Here is a 19,041-nt window from a genome sequence, read left to right as displayed (position 1 = left end):
ACAATGGAACCAATGACCTAGGGAGGTAGTGGGTTCTCCCACACTAGAGGCATGGCATTCAAGAGGCAGCTGGACAGCCATCTGTCAGGTATGCTTTAAGGTGGATTCCTGCATTGAATAGGGGGTTGGACTTGATGGCCTTATAGGCCCCTTCCAGCTCAACTATTCTATGATTTTTCCTTCGGAGAGCACCCGTTTCACCCTCACAGCGCTTGGGCTGGGGGCTATAAACCAGTGTTAGAGCATATGTTTTGCATGCAGTGTGTCCCAGTCTCAGTCCTGGTACTGGGCTTGATGAGTTGGTGGTCCCTACCCTCATCCTAAAGCAGCTCCACATGCCCATATGCTCACAGCACCCCTGAGAGGTCAGTTAGGCTGAGACACAGCATCTGAATCAATGTAAGTTTTGTGGCTGAGCAGGGCTTGAGTCTGTGCACGCCAAGCTGTCCTGCATCATTTGCAAAGAGGCACACCCGTCTTGTGTTAGATGCGTAACAATGCAAAGTCTGTTGCTACAGAAACTCTTTTGTCACCTTAACAGGTTGATAAATTTATTGTGGCATAAGTTCTCATGGAGCACAGTCGACTTCAGCAGCCACATTTAAGTGGGTGGGTATGTTATGCCCTGAGTACAGAGAGAAATGTGTTTGCTTTACAAAGTGTCACCCAAAAGCCCAAACCGTGCAAGTGGTAGCAGTCAGTGTGTCGCAGTACTATGCTAAGTACTATACAAAGGAATACAGAATCCACTCATGAGTGTCAGAGCCAACTATCGACTGCCGGTGACTGTACAGGCAGAGCAAGATCAATAGTGCCTATAAATGCCTTAAGAGGGGCCATTGCTTTCTGTAATCAGCTTGTCATTCTCAGGATTTGCTGAGACTAAATTCCACAGTGTCAAATTTGCTAGTGAATTCCATTTACTTGTTTTTGCGTATTGCAGGTGTCTTTTTTCGGTTGTGGGTTTTAATCTGTTTCAGCAAAAAGGCTTGAGGGTCCTGAGGCCCCCTGAAGCCCCCAGCTGGTTTCTTGTAGCATAGGCTTCCGTAGGCAAGAGCCTGCTTTGCCAGATTGGTGCTGTGGGCAAAACTGAGCAATCGTAATGTGGGAGTAATTAACACTTTTCCTTGATTACTATTTCTGACACATTCTGGTTAGGATTATGTGGCTTCATTTATTGCGGGGTTGGTGTGTTGAAGAACCTGTGCTAGGGCATCAGGTTTGAAAGGTGGGTCTCCCCCAGCCTGGTGAATCTTGCCATTATTCTGAGGCATGGCAAAAATCCCAGGACTAGCAGATGGAGAAGCTGCCTGTTGTTCCTTCTCTTTTTGGACTGTCAATTTCCCATATACTTTGGCAATAAAGCGTCCTTAAAGCATTCAGTAGGGTAAAGGAGGATTGGCTAGAGAGTCGGTGTTGTTTAGTTGATTATACAACAAAATAAATAATAATGGGTCACCTCAGTCTTGATGATTCGATTCATTTGAACCAGGGCTCAGCTGGAGAAACCTTTTTTTCAATATTAGGGTTCAGCACTGGAACATGTAAGCTAACAATGCAAAGGATGCCTCTGAGCCTGTGCAGTCTATATTGCTATTTTGTAACTAGCTCAGGTTTGGACATCTGGAGCGAGTACTTTGGGCTTGCAGATTGTAAGTTGTGATAGCCAAGATGGCTTTAGCGCTGGGCCACTAACTGCAGAACTTGAGCATAAAGGTTGGCCTAGCTTAGAGCAGGAGGCCACCTTGACAAAAAGGGCTTTAGAAATGGTTATTACTAGGCCATATTTCGAAGAAAATTTCAGTGCAGGCTGAGCCTGCTTTGAGTGCTCCCCCGCCCCCAGCCCTAGAAGCCTTTGTTTAAATATTTTGGGAGAATCCATTCTCAGGTAACACAATCAGTGTGTTAGCAATCGAGTGGATCCAGATTTAGGCGTGAAATACTGGGCTGATGGAAACAGACTCCCTACCACCCCATGCTACTACATAGAGGGTTGCGGGACCCTGCAGAATGGAGTATGCTGTGGTGTGTATATGTGCGGGGGCAGGAATCTCCATTAATCAGGTGGAGGCTTCTTCCATGAGGGGAGCTTCACTCAGAGTTAGAATATGTACTGTATTTCTTCGATTCTAAGACACACTTTTTTCCCCATATAAACATCTCTAAAAACGGGGTGCGTCTTAGAATCGCGGGTCATTTATTATTTCTTAGAATCAGAGCTTTTTTTTCTGTTGGTGGTACTGAAATTAGTGTGCGTCTTACTATCGATGGCGTCTTACAATCGAAGAAATACGGTACTTGATTTTCAATTATCCCCTGGGGTATTCATTACCCCATTCAGCAGGAAGCCTTGACTCTCTGTGTAAAATTTGGAGTGGGGGGCTGGAGGAGCTGCTGTGGGGAGGAGGGAGTGGGGAATTCCGCTTCTGCTAGCTCAGTTTCATGTGCCGAAATCTGTATCCAACCCATAGCAATTTCATTTGCCCTAATCTTTGCTTAACTAAATGCTGTATACACCTGGGATTTTTTTTTTTACCCATCTCTTTCTGAGGCAGGTAGCTTCATCACACCAGGGTTATACTGTGCAATCACTGTGAATTGTGTGCAAAGGACTCCGAAGTTTTCCAGTTTATAATCTGCTTTGACTGTGAAGCACTCCCAGGCATCCTGCTTTAATTGTGCTATAAAGCCAAAAGAATCAACTTATTTTGCTACCTGTTTAGGAGCGAATCATTTGCTGTTTTCCAAGTGGCCACTGGGGGTGGCGGAGCAGGATTTTATACTTTTAAGCGTCAAATTAAACAAATGCTAACATCTGCATAAGTTTTAAAGATAAAGGCATCAAAATTGGCACAGTAATAGATATTAAGGAGAGCTTTAAGCATAGCAAATTTGAATTGGATTGGGTCACCCGTTGATTTTTTATGATTTTTTTTACATTTCCCCCCTTAAACCCTTTTCCTGGTATGCAAAGGATCTTAGGAGCGCTGCCGCTCGGGGTGTGATTTAACTAGCAACAACAACAGCTTTGCGCTGTAGGGGATAATTCGAGGGAAACAGGTACGTGGGATGAAGCCTAGGATCTACACTACTGCTTTGTAGCGGTATTGAAGTGCACTGACAAGTGTTGGGGCCCATGACACAGCTACACCGAGTAGGATATAGCACTATGAAAGCAGTATGAAAGTGACATATGGCATGTGGCATGGGCCTCAACAGTTGTCAGTGCACTTCAATGCTGCTACAAAGCAGTAGTGTAGATCCTGCCTCCATATACTGCTTTCATACCACTTTCTTAGTGCTATATCCTGCTTGGTGTAGATCTGGCCTGACATCAAAGAACTCTGAAGACAGGGATGGGTGGAAGGTAGAGCGGGATCATTTGCAGTAGACTGGCAAGGGTTTCGGAATCATGTTTTTTTTTTTATCAATAGCAACAACTAAAAAGTTTCCTCTGTAAATTAGGTTGCTGAAAAAGAATGCTTGGGAATGGATTTTTCTGTGAAAGGACTTGTGAGCTTGGTTGCGATACCGTGATCACAAATTCGTGGGCTGAGCATGTGCTCGCAGACACCCTGTCCCTTAATTCTTAGTGTATGCCTGCCTACGTCACTGTTTTGAGCATGGCTTTGGTTGGTGGACCTCATGCTTCTAGTAAAAACAAAGTTGATCTTGCAAGATTCAGGTCAACCCACCCTGTCGTAAGAGAGTGTAGGGGGGTGAGAGCACAGTGAAGTGAGAAATGTAGGACTGTATATTAGATTGTAAGCCTATGCGGCAGGGTCTTGCTATTTACTGTGTAATCTGTACAGCACCATGTACATTGATGGTGCTATATAATTAAATTATTATTATTATTATTATTATTATTATTATTATTATTATTATTTGGAACAAGCTGCAGTTTCCAAACAGTCTTCAGGCGCAGCCCTACACACTGTGTGTTATTTCAGTAATTTGTCATGTGCAAAGCCCCCAGCTCTTTTGTTGTAGTATTTAGTCCTTGGTGTCTTGGTATATGAGGGCGTCATGCTTGAGAGCGGCTTGCTCAGAAACGAAGCCATAGACCAGACAGTCTTCTTCTGGCAAGTGGAGTAGAGCACGAGTTATTTGGGGGGACCAAAGATGGGCATGCTCCAATTTCTCCAAGTGGCTTCTGCACTGGTGTTGAATAAGGAGGGGTGTGTGTGTAGCTCTAGGAATGAGTTCAATACATGCAAGCGAGCCACATTTAGAGACTTGTCTTATCACTTGCTGGCAGTGTCGGGAATGTGCCCAGGGAAGGGTGGGGACTGGTGGCAATCCATCCTCCACCTGGAAGAACACATGGGCCCTCCTGGCTCTGGCATTTGGCTTGTTTTTATGCGAAACAGCAGGGAGGAAAGCAAAACAGGTTTTAGAAAGGCAGCAACATAAGATTGCTGAACTACACCAGGCCCTGCACTTTTTTCTTAAAGTACATAATCCTGCCTTGTGTCTCACAGCATTAAAAAAAAGCGGGGGGGGGGGAGTCTAATTAATTTCATTGGTCTCAATTAAGACTTTCGTCCCACCTCTTGTACCTTATTGGAAGAGAGGTGTGGCTGCTGTATTAAAGCAGCCCCCCCTTTTTTTTGCAAATCAATTGCAAGTGTTTGTATCATTTCTTTGTGTGTTTTATTATTGTTTGCATACCTGCTTTCAAAGGTTTCCTTCCCTGGGGATTTAGGGATTTGTTCAAATTTGTTGCTTTGTAGTAGACTGGGAAAGAGGTTTGGGAGAGTTGTAAAATGTTGGTGTGTTGGTACTCCAAGGAAAGTTGTATACCCCAAGGAGAGGGAGATGCAAAACGAAGATGTACCACTGCGCTTAGTGCTGAGAGACTCTGCTAGATCCTGATGCATTGGTGAGAACTACTCCCCTTCTCCTTCTCTTTTTGTTGTAATCACGGATGGGTAGTAGAAACATAAAATATATAAAAAAGGGGGGTGGGGGGAATTCTTCAAGCAGCATTATAGCCCAGTTTTGTGCTTTATAGCATCACTATGCCCAGTGGTATCCTAAAGCCCCTGCTTATATGTTACTCAACGTATATCAATCAATAAAAACACTACCCATTAATAATAATATTTATTTGTTCCATAGTTTTATACACATCTTTCCCCCATAAAAAACATAACTCAGGATTCCGTTCCTTTCCTTCTAATGCCACACTTCTCCCTGATTTTCTCAGTCAGGAGTCTAGGAGTTCTCTTCTTTTCTCTTCCCCCCACATTCTAGATCACTTGTTGCAAAGGGGTGGATGAAGGTCTAGATACTTTCGGAGGAGGGTGGGATAATCAGTCATGACTCCAGTGACTCCATAGCTAAAGGCTTCCTCGAATTCCTTATTCTCATTTAAGACCCAAAGGAGAACCTATATGGAGGGAGGGGAAGTTGATGAAGCTGAATGTGAAGTGATCCCCTCACTGTTATCTGAAAACTATTTATTTATTTATTTATTTATTTATTTATTTATTTATTACATTTCTATACTGCCCAATAGCCGGAGCTCTCTGGGAGGTTCACAAAAATTAAAACCATTCAAAGTATAAAACAACAGTATAAAACCATAATATAAAATACAATATAAAAGCTCAACCAGATAAAAACAGCAGCAATGCAAAATTACAAATTTAAAACACCTAGTTAAAATTTATTTATAGACTGTTAAAATGCTGGGAGAATAAAAAAGTCTTCACCTGGTGTCTAAAGGCATATAATGTAGGTGCCAAGCGAACCTCTTTAGGGAGCTCATTCCACAGCCAGGGTGCCACAGCAGAGAAGGCCCTCCTCCTGGTAGCCACCTCCCTCACTTCCTTTGGCAGGGGCTCGTGGAGAAGGACCCCTGAGGATGACCTTAGGGTCTGAGCAGGTACATATGGGAGGAGGCGTTCCTTCAGATAGCCTGGCCCCAAGCGGTTTAGGGCTTTAAATGTTAATACCAGCACTTTGAATCGGGCCCGGACCTGGACTGCAGCCAATGAAGCTGGAAAAGGACTGGAATGATGTGGTCTCGTCGGCCAGTCCCTGTTAGTAACCGTGCTGCCCTGTTTTGTACCAGTTGAAGTTTCCGGACCATTTTCAAAGGCAATGTATAACGCATTGCAGTAATCCAAACGAAAGGTTATCAGAGTATGGATAACTGTAGCTAGGCTGTCTCCTTCCAGATAAGGGCGAAGTTGGTATATCAGCCTAAGCTGATAAAAGGAAACTAGATTTCCTTTATGGCTTTCTAGTTGGTCATTTATTTATGCAACCATCAACTCAACATTTTCCCAGCACGAGTCAAACAGTGCAGGATGTACATTTTGGTGGAGGAAATGTCACAATCGTTGCTTTGCAATCAGCAAAGCTGTTGTTGCTGTGGGGAGAGAAAGCCCTTCCTGATGATGAGGAAAAGTCACAATTACTGATTAGCATGCTCAAGATGGTTGTGCTGGTGCCACCAGTATCTGAAAAGCAGGAAGTTCCTGGTTCAGATTTAATCTCAGCTATGAACCTGTTAAGGCTGCATTTCTTAGCATGGTTACTCAAGGGTAAGCACTGTTGAACTTGGTGGGGCTGGCTTTCAAGTAAGTATGGCCAGGATCTGGCTGTACGTTGCCTTATGCAGACCACTATATCAGTGTTTCAGCTCCGCACTTGCAATGAAGGGATGAGCTACTTGATGGGGTTGTAAAGAGAGTTGCAATAATATAAGTAAAACACTGAATATTTGAAAAGTGTTATATTGCAGAGGAGGGGAGCTGTGTTAGTCCATTGCAGAAAACATACACACACACAAAGCCTTGTGGCATCTTTAGGACTAACAGCTCAGCTGTACTATGACCAACTTTCATGGGCCAGACCAAAATAGCTTCCACGCTAGCCCTTTCCTCCAGAATACTCAGTGTAGAGTATTGATGCACCACTGTTGCTAGACAGTTGCATTTCAGTGTTGTTTGGGAGCTCCATCAGACAAGCGTTTTATTGCATGCTCGTTACTGGGCACGCATGGATTTTCGCAGGCCCCTCTCATGGCATCTTCTGCCTCCCACCCCTTCTAGCCTTCTTCACGTGACGAAAAACACCCAGTAAGTCCGACTTATTTTTAAAGACGGAAGTTGCCACTATCTCTTGTTGTGTGCAGGTGAAGCAACGACTGAATGGGCCATGTACACATTGTTTACTTCCTCTTTCAAAAGAAGAAGTAATGAGGGACAAATGCGCGAAGCGTCGGTAAGCAAACGCGATTTTCAACTGTGTGATAATGCTCTGGGTTGTCCTTTGGTGTGTTTTTTTAAAAAATGTGTTTTGCAGTGATTTTAAAAAATGAACAACTTGTAATGAAATTGCAGTGCCAGCTGGTCCAATATGGACAGACAGGCAAAGTGCCTTTGACAGCTGGCAGAAGGAGTGGTCTGCCATTACCAAATTGTGTGGTCCCTTGTACATGAAAGCTCATGTTACAATCAAGAGGCAGCTGGACAAGCATCTGGCAGGGATGCTTTAGGGTGGATTCCTGCATTGAGCAGGGGGTTGGACTCGATGGCCTTGTAGGCCCCTTCCAACTCTGCTATTCTATGATTCTATGATCAATTTGTTAGTCCAAGGCCCTTTCTACACCTTCAATTTTTCCCGGGATTGTCCCTGTGCATCCAAATGATGCACAGAGGATCCCGGGAGCAGGCACAGACAATCCCTCCGTTTTCCCAGGATAACCGAGAACTCGGTTATCCCAGTTTTACCCGCAGTCCTGGGACGATCCCAGGTGGTGTGGGTGCTTGTCCTGGTTTCTTCCCTCCTCCCTGCGAGTAGCAGGGGTCAGCAGAGGGGAAGAGTCGGGCCGGTGGGAGTCCAGGGACATCAAGGGGGGTTGGGTTTTTTGGGGTTTTGACTTACTTTTTCGCTGGAGTGCAAGTGCGCTCCAGCTCCTGTCTTTTTTTAAAAAAATATGGCGGGCATAACGTCCCTCTTCCCTTCTATGACGTTGCGCTTCTGTTTAGATGCCCAGGGACGATCCTGGAAGCAAGTAAGTCTGCGATCGTTCCCCCTCCCCTTCCCTCCCCAAAAGCTCTTAGGTGTAGAAAGGGCCAAAGACACCATAAGATTGGAAGAGGGAGGAGGGGGTATATTCTTTTTTTTCCATTTAAAAAGAAGTCATATTTAAATCTGGCTCCTGATAGAAAACAGGAGGTAACAATTTACATGCAGCCATTTAAACTCTAAAATGATGAAAGTCTTGCTTGAATGGGGTAAAGCCTAAAGTCTGAGAGATTTGTCCAACCTGCTTTCCAGGGTTGTTGCACTTATGAATGTGAACTGTATTGTACAGCTTTTAGTGTACACTTAAGAATATGAAATTATTAATATAGGCCACTGTGTTCCTTGGAAGAAGAATGGGAACTGGCATAGAAATGTAATCGTTTAAACATCCCTTTTCTCCCCTCTTCTCATGCCAAAATATTGAAAGGCCAGTTAAACCTTCCCAGCACAAACCTCATCCCAGCCACCAGAAGCCAGGCTAGCTAACAGGAACATTTTTGCAGCACTTCCAGCTCAGGCTTTGGCAATTTCCCCCAAAGTAGAGACCAAAATCCGCCCAAATCCTGATTTCTTAGCTTCGTCTTCTGCCAGCTTACCTGAATTCCTCTGTCTTCCAGATGCTTGAAAAGTTTTTTCTTCATTACCAACCTGTTTTTTGGGGGGTGGGGGAATGGAGAGGATACAAAACAATCATAGTCCTACCTCTTCTGTTATGGATAACAACAAGAGAGAGGGGGGAATTGGGGGAAGGGAGCAGAGGTGGGAGGCTTTTGGGATGTTTGAACTACTGTTTTTAGAAGGCATCAGTGTGGCGTGGGGGAGGCACACTCACACAATTTGGCAACAAGTGGAGTGAAGCAGTGGGCAAGGCTTGTAGATTTCATTAAGGGTCCCCCCTGGAGACAAAGGAGAGGGAAGGAGAAGGTGATGGAATGTGCCTTCATATTTGGTGGAGAGAAGGGATACTTCATCAAAACGAAGCAGGGGAAGTATTGCTTGCCATCACTCACTTGTGGGTTATTTTTGCCAGCATTGCTCCCCAAAAGCCCTTTTTCACTGGAAAATAGGTCCTATGATTAAACAAAACAAAAAGGTGGCAAGGTTAGCAGACAACTGAGAACTCCCCATTTCCTGCCCTTCCTGCTGCTTGATCCCATGAGCTTTTCAAATAACCCACACGTATTCCTCACTGCACAAAATGTTTTATTAATTTTACTCTCTTGTCACACCTCTTTCCTTAGAGCTAAACCCTTGGGAAACCTTAAATATGACATGGGACGAGGGGCACTATAGTGGTACGAGCAAAGACCTGGGGGCTGTCTATATGCGCTTAAAGCCCCACAGTGGCTGTGAATCTATGCTGCGTCCATTATATGACATGGCTGCAGATTCGCAGCCACCGTGGGGCTTTGAAAAAGTCGGGGACTTAACCAAACTTTTTCAGTGGGAGCAAGGTCAGTATGGCTCTTCCGCCATCTGACCTCACTCTGGGGCCGATCCAGTGGGCGGTCCTGGTGGAATGTGACCAGGCGATTGGTTGCCGGAAACCAGGAAGAAGGTGGGTGGGGCCTCTGGTACCCAGCTGACAGCCAGAAACTCCATGCTCCCTCCTTGGCATCAGGATTACCCGACACCACCCTGGGTAAGAGAAACTGTGACGTTTTGGGGGAAAGCGTTGTCAACTCGGTGCCATGAAGACAGCCCCTTTTCTGTCTAGCTAACTTAGGCTTAGCTCTCACAGTGGTGGTAAACCTGGGAGTGTGGGGTGGACGCTATATTATTTCAGGCTGCAAACAGGGTTTCCTTCCAGTCAAAATGATGATAATACTGTCCACAAAGAAGATTGGCTAGGCTACAACCCATCCCCATCATATATTTTTCTATGCTTTTTAATTTATGTTTGTTTGTTTGAGACATTGCCTAGTATATACAAAAAGTCCACATAATTTACAGCATATGGAAAGATGGCTTCCCCCATGGCTTGCAAACTGTTCTGGAAGTTATATGTTCTACCTAATTTCAGTTTATCCCTTTCTACTGTTAATCTGGTGCTAAAAGAGTTAAACCATACTGTAAGGAAGAGGCTGCTTCAAACTAAAGATAGCTAATTTGATCTGGATGGGTTGAATGACCTCAGTGAGGGTTTTGGGGAGAATATACATAATATGAATTTGGCCATAACACAGAAGGATAAAAATTACTTTATAGTAATTAGATGCCTTTATATATTTCTGGTTTGGGTATGTTTTTCTGCATAGAAGACAAATGGTGGCTAGGTTTCTAAGAAGCAGTTTTCCTTTCTCATACCTCCAACCACCAAAAGTTGCTCAGTTAATTTGAACATAACTGCAAGTTGTTCCCAGGGCCTATTAAGGTAGTGTAAAGCAGATGGTACTTTGGTGGATCCCCAGCGCAGAGAAGTATTTCGTTCGGCAGGGAGCAAGTTGATTCTGAATCAGTCTTTTAAAGTCAGGAAGAGAGATTCGTTTTAGAGGGTGTTTTCCAGAGAACTGGGGAGAGGGATGAAGGAGTATTCCCTCATTGAAGCGGTACAGCCCTCAAGGAGCTTTGAGACCCCTAGATCAGGCAGTGCAGTCTTTCAGTCTGAGGATCCGAATTCCATTTTGGAGAAGCACTTGGAGGTTGCACGGGGTCAAAGGCAAAAGCAGTGGGGCCAAAGCCACCGAAAATACCAGCATATTTTAAGTTAAGAAACTTAAATTTTAGGGGAGTCATTTCAACCTTTTAGAATGGGGAAACATGACAAAACCAGGAAACCACCAAAATGACAGGCAGTTGGGTGAAAGGGGGCGTGGCCTTATGGGACCCTGTGGCGTTACACCCCACAAATCAATTCCAAATGTATGTCTGCAGTGTGTAAGTCTGTGGTTTTTAGAATGTTGGCCTGAGTGGGCGGAGTTAGAATGTCTTGGGAGGGGGGAGGAGTGATATATAAGGGAAGGACTGAGGGGATTGAGAGTTTTTGTTCTTGTCCTTTTCAGTGTTCTTGTGCTTGTTCTTTTCAGGGAGACTTGTTAGATACTCTTAGAGTCTGTAGTGCTCTCTGTGTTTATGGTACTTAAATTCTGGGAAATTTGAGGGTCAGTGTAGTGCGTGGTGTCTTTAGAGTGTAGTGTGCACGTAGTAGAAGTATATTAATCAATACTGATAATAAAGAAAGTTCAAGAGTGATTGTGTGAGAAAAAGGAAAGCGCGAATGTGAGAGTGACAGGATTGTATGGAAGGTTTCAAAAAGGTTTTTAAATGTTGTTATTTGAAACAAAGCTTATGAACTTTTAAAAATAAATTTTGATTGTTTTAAAACTACCACAAAAATCCCACGTGTCTGTTTGGCGTTTATCATCTGAAGTTTACACATTCAGCACCCACTCTGACAATCATTCACCTAAGCAGATATAACTCACAGCGCATTATTATACATATTAAAATCCCTTCTCCATTTTAAACCCCTTTCTCCACATAGTTTGGAGGAAGGTGGGCTTTATCCCTTGCCTCAGGCGTATCAAGCGGTGGTGCTTGGCTTGAGCAGAGAGTAGCCTCGGCCGGGTCTAGTGTTCAGAGCCTGTGTCACCCCATAAGAAGTGGTGGCAGATGTGAAGTCTGGTGTTCAGAGCCTGTGTCGTGGCAGACCCCCCCCAAAAAAGCTGGATTTGGCCCCTGAGCCTAATGTTGTGCACCCCTGTCCTAGATTTCTGTCAGGGACTGTGTCACTTCCACTGTATTGCTCCTAACATGCTGGGGGCTCAATGCTTCTCATAGAAGAATCTTGGTCCTCAGTGCTCCCTTCTCCTGCACTAACTCACTAGGGCCTTACTTCGTTCGCATGGTCAGTCCGTAACTCTTTCCTTTCCTTTCCTTTCCTTCTACTTGTAGTATCAGTTACAGAGATAAAAGTGCACCCATCTCTAAAGACCAATGCTCTGGCTCTCCAATGGATTGTGCAGCTCTACTCATTAGACTACATAAAAAGAACCCTACTATATCAGACCAAAGGTCTATCCAGTTCTCCATCCTGCTTGCCGTGGTGGCCAGGCAGATACCTCTGGGACGCCTACAGGCAGGGCATGAAGCCAATTCTGCCTCTGTTCCTCCCCAGCAACTGATATTTGGAGCTATATACTTCCTTTGAAACTGGAGATTCTATTTCACCATCATTCCCTTTGTTTCTGATCTTCTGGGTGTGTGGGTGGGTGTGCTGATACTAATGCAGCTCCATTTACACACAAGAGGAATCTTTCAGCAGGCTTGGTGGAGCCTCAAGATTTGCAGAAGAAGCAAAAAAATAATAATGGGTGTGTGTGGGGAAATAAAACCCTTAAGGAGGTGGGAACCCTAAAAACAGCCCAATGACGACTGAGTGTGCTCAGTGACTGGAATGGAGCATCTTGGGAGGAGGGCATAGCTGGTGGTTGGCACAGTGGACATGCAGAAGACTCCAATCAGCAGCATTTTGTTGCAGGTTCCAGTTGTAATGGCTAATAACTACCGATAGACTGATCCTTCATGAGCTCTCACTCCTTTCTGCTCTTCTCAGCCAAGAACTCTAGGACACTGGTCAGCAGCTAGTTCCACAGGAGGAACACTTAGGGGTGTTCATGGAGGGTGGTTAGCCAGCCCCATCCCATTTCCCAAGGTGGGCTGCCAGTAAGTTTGGTTGATGCAGACACCACACCCTCCACGTGGCTCTCTTCATGGGGGCAGATAATGTCTGTTTGGCTTCAAGTTACTGATCCTGTACCTCTGAACCCATATATTTCTCTCCCCCCTCACCAGCCACTGGTCACCTGTTCATGATGGAGGGCAACGCAAACTCAAGGAAGGTTTCTGGCAGTGGCAAGAAAGGCAGGAGCCCCACGTAGTAGAGGAGAAGGACTTTGATGCCACGCTTCACAGTGAAGATATAGGGCATATCCGTGTTCTAGGGAATGGGTAAAGAGGAGAAAACAGTTTGTATCATATGGCATGAAGATTGTGTGATTTCTGGACTTAATAATTGGGAAGGAATTGGATGCTGGACCTTGCCACCCTGCTGTTCCCTGCAGCTCATTGATTCCTGGGCTGAGGAATGTGTGATTCCCATCACAAATATGACAGTGACCCTTTTATCCTTAGGTTAGATCAATGAGCACCTTACATCTCCACTACCCATTTTAACCATCTTTATTGTTATATCTTCCCACCAAGAAACCTAGGAATTGTGGGATTGTGACAGTTCTCTGTGGAAGCTCTTTCACTCTTTCACAGATGTGCTATTTCTAGGGTTCCTGGGTTGGGGACCATAACAGCCTTAATGAGTTTGAAACTGTTAGGTGTGCAGTTTAGACAGAGAAGGTTTAAGAAGCCAACCAAGAGATAGCTGGAAGATGCCTCTTGGACATACCGTAACAAACAAATTAGGGTATATATGTCCCCCCCCCTTGCTATAGGAAAAGTCCTGCGTAGTCTGAAGAGCCTCCATACGCTTCTACAGCTTGGTCCAATAAAATACATTGCGGAAGGTGCTGAAAGATACATACAGCTGCACAGCATTTCTTCAGTACACTCCCTTCAAAGGAGGCCCAGATGGTGATGTTGGAGCGATTGTACTGTCGGACGAGATCAGCTACCTGTGTGCAAAAGCAGAAGGCAGGGGAGGGTGGATTCAGACAACTGCTTTTCTCAGAAGGATTGTTGACTTTTCACAGTTGCCTAAGTTGTGGGAACTGAGGAGAAACTTGTTTGAAGGGATCGAACAGCTGGGGCTTGTCTATACAACTTCTTTACCCCGACTTAAACGTGCAGATTTGCATTTCAGGACACATAACAGAGCTGCCCATTCGCTGCAGCACCTGGTTTTTAATCTGATAATTCGCAGATTCGTAGTTGCGATTTACCACGGCTTTTGATCAAACTTCAAGTTTGCACCGCATTATAGTTATGTGTCGTTGGGGGAGTTAAATCGAATTTTGAAATGTGGGCATAGGTTTGAGGGCAGCACAAAGTGATTGGCCAATTTCCCACCTTCCCACCCATCGTGTCATTCTCTGGCTGCCTCGTTCCTTCCTGCAGTTTTCATTTTTAATTATGTGAATCTGCGGAGCTCCACAGATAGAGCTTATAAAATTAAAACAAAGAAGGGGGAAGGGGCAGCCAGAGGGAGCAGATGTGTTCAGGCCCCCTTTCGCATCCTCCTCTGCTGCCTCGTCCCCCCTCTGGTTTTTCTCTTATAAGAATCTGCGGAGCGCCGCAAGTAAAACATTAGGGTTCCGTAGCTTCGTATGTGCGCAATAATAACTGCACTACAAAAGAAAAAGTTCACGCCCGCAAGGGCTCTCCTATGACTACATATTCTGAGCAGTAAATTCAGGAGATATATCGCTGTTGCTGCTGCAGTGTGACGCTCTCAATTTTCTCAAATCTACGAAAATTCGGGTTTATTTTCAATGAGGAGCGATCCCGTTGTCATAAAGATGGGGGCCTGGTCTCTCTGGTTACTGCTCGTTTGGATTCAAGGTAGGTTGGTGCACCAAAGTAGGCTATCCCACACGGTGGAGCCCTTCAGATGTTCATCTTAATTTCCACTAGACCATGATGGAAAAGTTTTTGTATTTTCAAAATGGAGGATCTACAATTCTTTGCTACTTTCTCCTTCACAGTGTTAATAGGGACACACTCCTGAAACCATCACGTCACTTAACAGAGCTCAGTTTGAATGTCTGCAAACAATCCTCCTCCGTATCATCGTAAGATTCTGACTGCAGGGATCCTAACTACATCCTTCTGTACATTATTTTCCCACCTATACCCTCCCACACCCCACTCTGCTTTTCATAACATCTTGCCTGATGAAGAGATCTGAAGATCTTGAAAGCGTGCACTATATATTTATGGGGTGGCCTAATAAAGGTGTTACACCATATGGATTCTGGAATTTTTCTTAGGGCCACCACAGCAGCTGCCTTTGGTTTTGTTTTTACAAAGTTTGGTATCCCTGGGAGAAAATCAGCCACTTGAACCTGTAAGTTCTGTTTCAATTATTTTCTATCCATAGTTACTAGTTCCCTTCTCAGAGACTGCCAGAGTCTTGTGGGGGTGTCTATACAGTGCTGCTTTACCTACTGATTCCCCCAAATCCCACAGCATTGCTGCTGTGAAGCAGCATCAATAGGGTTACATGGCAGGAGTGAGCCTGAGCTATCGAGCCAGGAGAATTCGCAGCGCCGTTATCACATGGCAGTAATGGGCAGCAAATATCGAGAGACCCCAAAACACCCAAACCCAGTTTTTGTTTTTTGGCACCTCTGCCAACACTGTAACTTTGAAAGCCTGTATCTGTGCATCTGCGCTGATACAGTTCATTGAGGTCATGCTTTATACATAATAACTGGCCTTACTTTCATTCCAGACTTTAATATCGCCATGGCGGCCACTACTAAACGCTCACCTGGGGCTTGTCAAACCTTCCCCCCTGCCCTGTATTCCCGTGCCTACCCTGCACTAGGATCCACCCCTAACTATGCCCACTCTCTCAATCCAAACTGAAGCCATCACTGGCACACGCACAAACAACCGTGGAGTTGTTGGAGCAATGTAAAATCTCACGGGAAAATGACACATCAAAAAAGTGTAGCTTCGTGTGAAATAGCACAATGTGGTTGCGAGTTGGCGGCTGCGTCATATAAACAACGGGGCGCAACTATGCACCCACAACGGAGTATATAGAGCCTATAGACAAGCCCTTGGATACGCTGAGAAGAATAGAAGATCAGGGCCTGCAATTCTCTTGAGTGGGGGAATGAAAGTGAGTGGAGGAGAGCAGTGCTGATCTTGGTTGGGTGGACCAAATTCACTGCAAGATGGGATGGAGAGTTTCTGTCCCTGACTAACTAGGAAGTGGGATGGGACTGAACATTGAAAGGGGAGATTGACAAAAACCTGGGTCTAGTACATTACTGGGATGAAGATGTTGGGAAGGAAAGAAGCTTGAGTAGATGTGACCCTTACCTTTCTTATGAGTTCGTCATTATCTGGTTTAATTTCAATGTTGATAGGCATTCCAGGGAAACTTTGGAAGACCTCCTCCAAGCTTGGAATCCGGTGGTCTTTGCCATGTGAATAGCAGCCTGTTGGGAAGGCCAGGTAGAGGTGGCTAAGGAGAGCGTGAAACATTCTTTGCCAGGGCCCAACCTCACCAAATCCTCACAGCTATGCTTTCCACCACAGCACCCTTCACCTCAAAGCAACTCTTAGTCCTACTCACCTGGGGAAAAGCTCACCTCCAGGGAATCCTTATAGGGTGGCAGATCCTATGGGACACAATTAGGGTAAGGACTAAGGAGCCAGGAATGTGGGTTCTCTTGGAGAGGTGTAGGATTAAGTGGCTTAGAATGACTGTGTGCATTTGTGTGGATGGTTTGGAGCAAGGATTCCTGGGATGAGGGCTCTTGGGGCTAGAGACATGGCTCCAGGGTAGCTGAAGCCAAGCAACTTTGGGCCCGGTCAGTGCCTGAATGGGAGACACCTTGGGAACCCTAGCTCCATCACAGGAAAAACAACAACCACGGTATAAATATAATAAATATATAGAAGCAGGGCAAATTGGGAAACAGAGCCTATGTCCTCACCGCAAAGTCCGTCTCACTGATCTCAATGTTGTGTCCTGTCTGGCGTTCCAGATTTTCATCATGGGACACAACCACAATCCCGTCTTTCGTTATATGGCAGTCAATTTCCAGCAGGTTTGTGCCCTGGCTCAGCGCGCTGGGAAAGTGGAGGGAAAGGTCAGCGTGAGAGGCTGGATGGCAGCAGGATGGGGCAAGCTGGGACAGGACAGAGGTGGCATTACTCACTGTCTAAAGGCTCCCATGGTGTTCTCAATCCGTTCTCCACAGCCTGGGAAGGAAAGGGAGATGTTGAGAAGGCAGGACCTGAAGCTCCCAAAGTTTTACTTGCCCTCCCTCCCCTCCCCGGGACATCAAGCACAGGTGCTCTGACTTCAGGAATGCGGCAATACAAGTCTAGAGAACCAGAGCCGAAAGAAATGTGAACATCCCCATCTGTCGGAAAGTAAAGGGGGGCAAGAATCTGGGACCAGTTTCTCCTCCTGGCTTTACTGTTTCAGCCCTGACTTGCAGACACCACCCCTCCCTCCAAGGCTCAGTAAATGCCCCTCCAACCAGACCCCTGAATCCCCTGCAGAAACTCACCACCCCGATGGGAGACGTGTCGGCATTGGACAGGAAACCTGTGAGGTTTGTGGAGCAGATATGGCTTCTTTCTCAGGCAGTGAGACGTCAGTGCGTAAATTCCAAGGGCAGGCAGCCCAACGAGGAGTAAGTAGCCCATGGTGGTGGTGGAGGCAGCTAGCTAGGACTCCTGGGTTAAAGCAGGAAAGAGTAGTCAGGAGTGAAGGCAGCGGAGTTCTCTGGAAATCGAATGATGCTCATGGATTAAGAGCAGAGGGGATGCAGGGAAGCAGCGTTAGGAAAATGTTCTTCTGGCCCTGTAGGATAAGAGTATGGTCGATGGGTGAAGCCAGGTAAATTGGGTTCCTGGTCAGGTGCAATGTGCGATGAGTATGGTGAGCTGGGCCATCCTGGCCAGGAGTGGCTGGATAAGCAGGTTCATAGGATTTTTGAGGGAGGAAGAAAAAGGGGTGTGGAAGCAAGCAAAGGAGATAGAAACTTACCCCTCCCCTTTGCTTGCCAGGACCTCTCCAATCTATCTTGCACCTGTTCGTTTGCATGAATAACTATATGTCACAGACACACCAAAGTCATACTCCTGCCTCTCCCCTCCTACTCCTGCCAACCACACACTTTACAATCTTGCCACTCCCAGGGCATAAGGAGCAATTTTCTTGGCAGCGTCAAGCCAGGAGTAGGTGCTCTTGGTCTTTCCTGCTTTGAATCACTTGGCCTCATTCTTCTTCCAGGGAGATTTGAGAGCTGGTGTGCTGATTCTCAGAGCAGTCTCATCCCCACCCTTCCCACCAAGCCAGGAGATCTTAGTGCCTGACATTAAATAAAAAAGGGCCAAACTAGGTGCTGATGGAGAATTTCCACCCAATGCAAATAGCTTCAGAAAAGGGGTATTTTTCCTGAGGACAGCAGCAGGAGAAGAAAGGGTTAAATCCCCCTTGCGTGCCCCTCCCCCCAGTTGATTCAATTTTGTATTTTTAAAAACTTGCCTGCTGTCCTTTGGGCCTAAGAGAGGGAGCGCTGGATCTTGCTTCCAATCCCTACTTTCTAGCAGCAGCTTAATAAATATTTGAGTAGGGCTGAGATAAGATAAATTTCATCACCAGCCATCTAATGGGAAAGGGAAGAAGATTCATATATCTGATTAGTGGCCCAGGCTTTGTCCATGCTTAGTAAGAAATGATTTCGTTTCGTTTTCTTCTTGCAGGCTGAGTTAAAGGAGGGGGCGGTTATACACCTGTTAAAGAAACCATTATTAGAGATTTGGCAATGATAACCAATCCCTTCTAAACTATAGAGGACCAGGGTAACTATAGTCCAGTCTCCAATCTGCCATTTTGGAGGGAGCAAGATGCTTGACTGGAAAACTCCAGACATTCATTTATGAAGCTAATTTCTTCATTGCAGTTCAGGCCTGTACTGAGGGCAGAAAGTATTGTAGTTGTCCTGGTTTGTCTATTTATTTCACACATTTATTTACCAACCTTCAACCAATTGATTCCCAGGATAGTTTGTGATAAGGTAAATAACAATAAAAGTAATACTAAGTCAGAATTTAAAAAGACAATAATAAACCAAGTCAACCACCAATTAAAAGCAGGAAAGGATTAAAGCCTGCAGAACAAAAGGTTTTTGCCTGGTACCAAAAAGTTAGCAAAGTAAGCACCAGGCAAGATTCTCTGACCTTGGAATTCTACAAACAGGTCAGTGAAAATCCATCTTTATGACTTACACCAGGGGGATACGGATAGACCCTGTTGATTTTAGACTTTTCAGCAGCTTTCGATACTATTTA

General features: G+C 45.3%; 1 protein-coding gene across 1 annotated transcript; it reads right to left on the bottom strand.

Annotated features, from left to right (window-relative positions):
- Window positions 1–5,097: 5,097 nt before the first annotated feature.
- On the bottom strand, window positions 5,098–17,391 carry GDPD3 (glycerophosphodiester phosphodiesterase domain containing 3). Its single transcript, XM_063136901.1, has 10 exons — window positions 17,253–17,391; window positions 16,896–16,938; window positions 16,671–16,806; window positions 16,307–16,352; window positions 16,051–16,169; window positions 13,584–13,673; window positions 12,852–12,985; window positions 9,057–9,116; window positions 8,643–8,694; window positions 5,098–5,395 (listed from the first exon to the last, which is right to left on the bottom strand). Exons 1-10 carry the CDS (start codon window positions 17,389–17,391, stop codon window positions 5,261–5,263), a joined length of 954 nt encoding a protein of 317 aa, XP_062992971.1. The 3' UTR covers window positions 5,098–5,260.
- Window positions 17,392–19,041: the final 1,650 nt, after the last annotated feature.

The sequence above is a fragment of the Elgaria multicarinata genome, chromosome 11, assembly GCF_023053635.1.
Source record: "Elgaria multicarinata webbii isolate HBS135686 ecotype San Diego chromosome 11, rElgMul1.1.pri, whole genome shotgun sequence".
Taxonomy (NCBI): Eukaryota; Metazoa; Chordata; class Lepidosauria; order Squamata; family Anguidae; genus Elgaria; species Elgaria multicarinata.
Note: the sequence above shows the minus strand (reverse complement) of the source record. Positions and strands in the feature narration are given on the sequence as shown.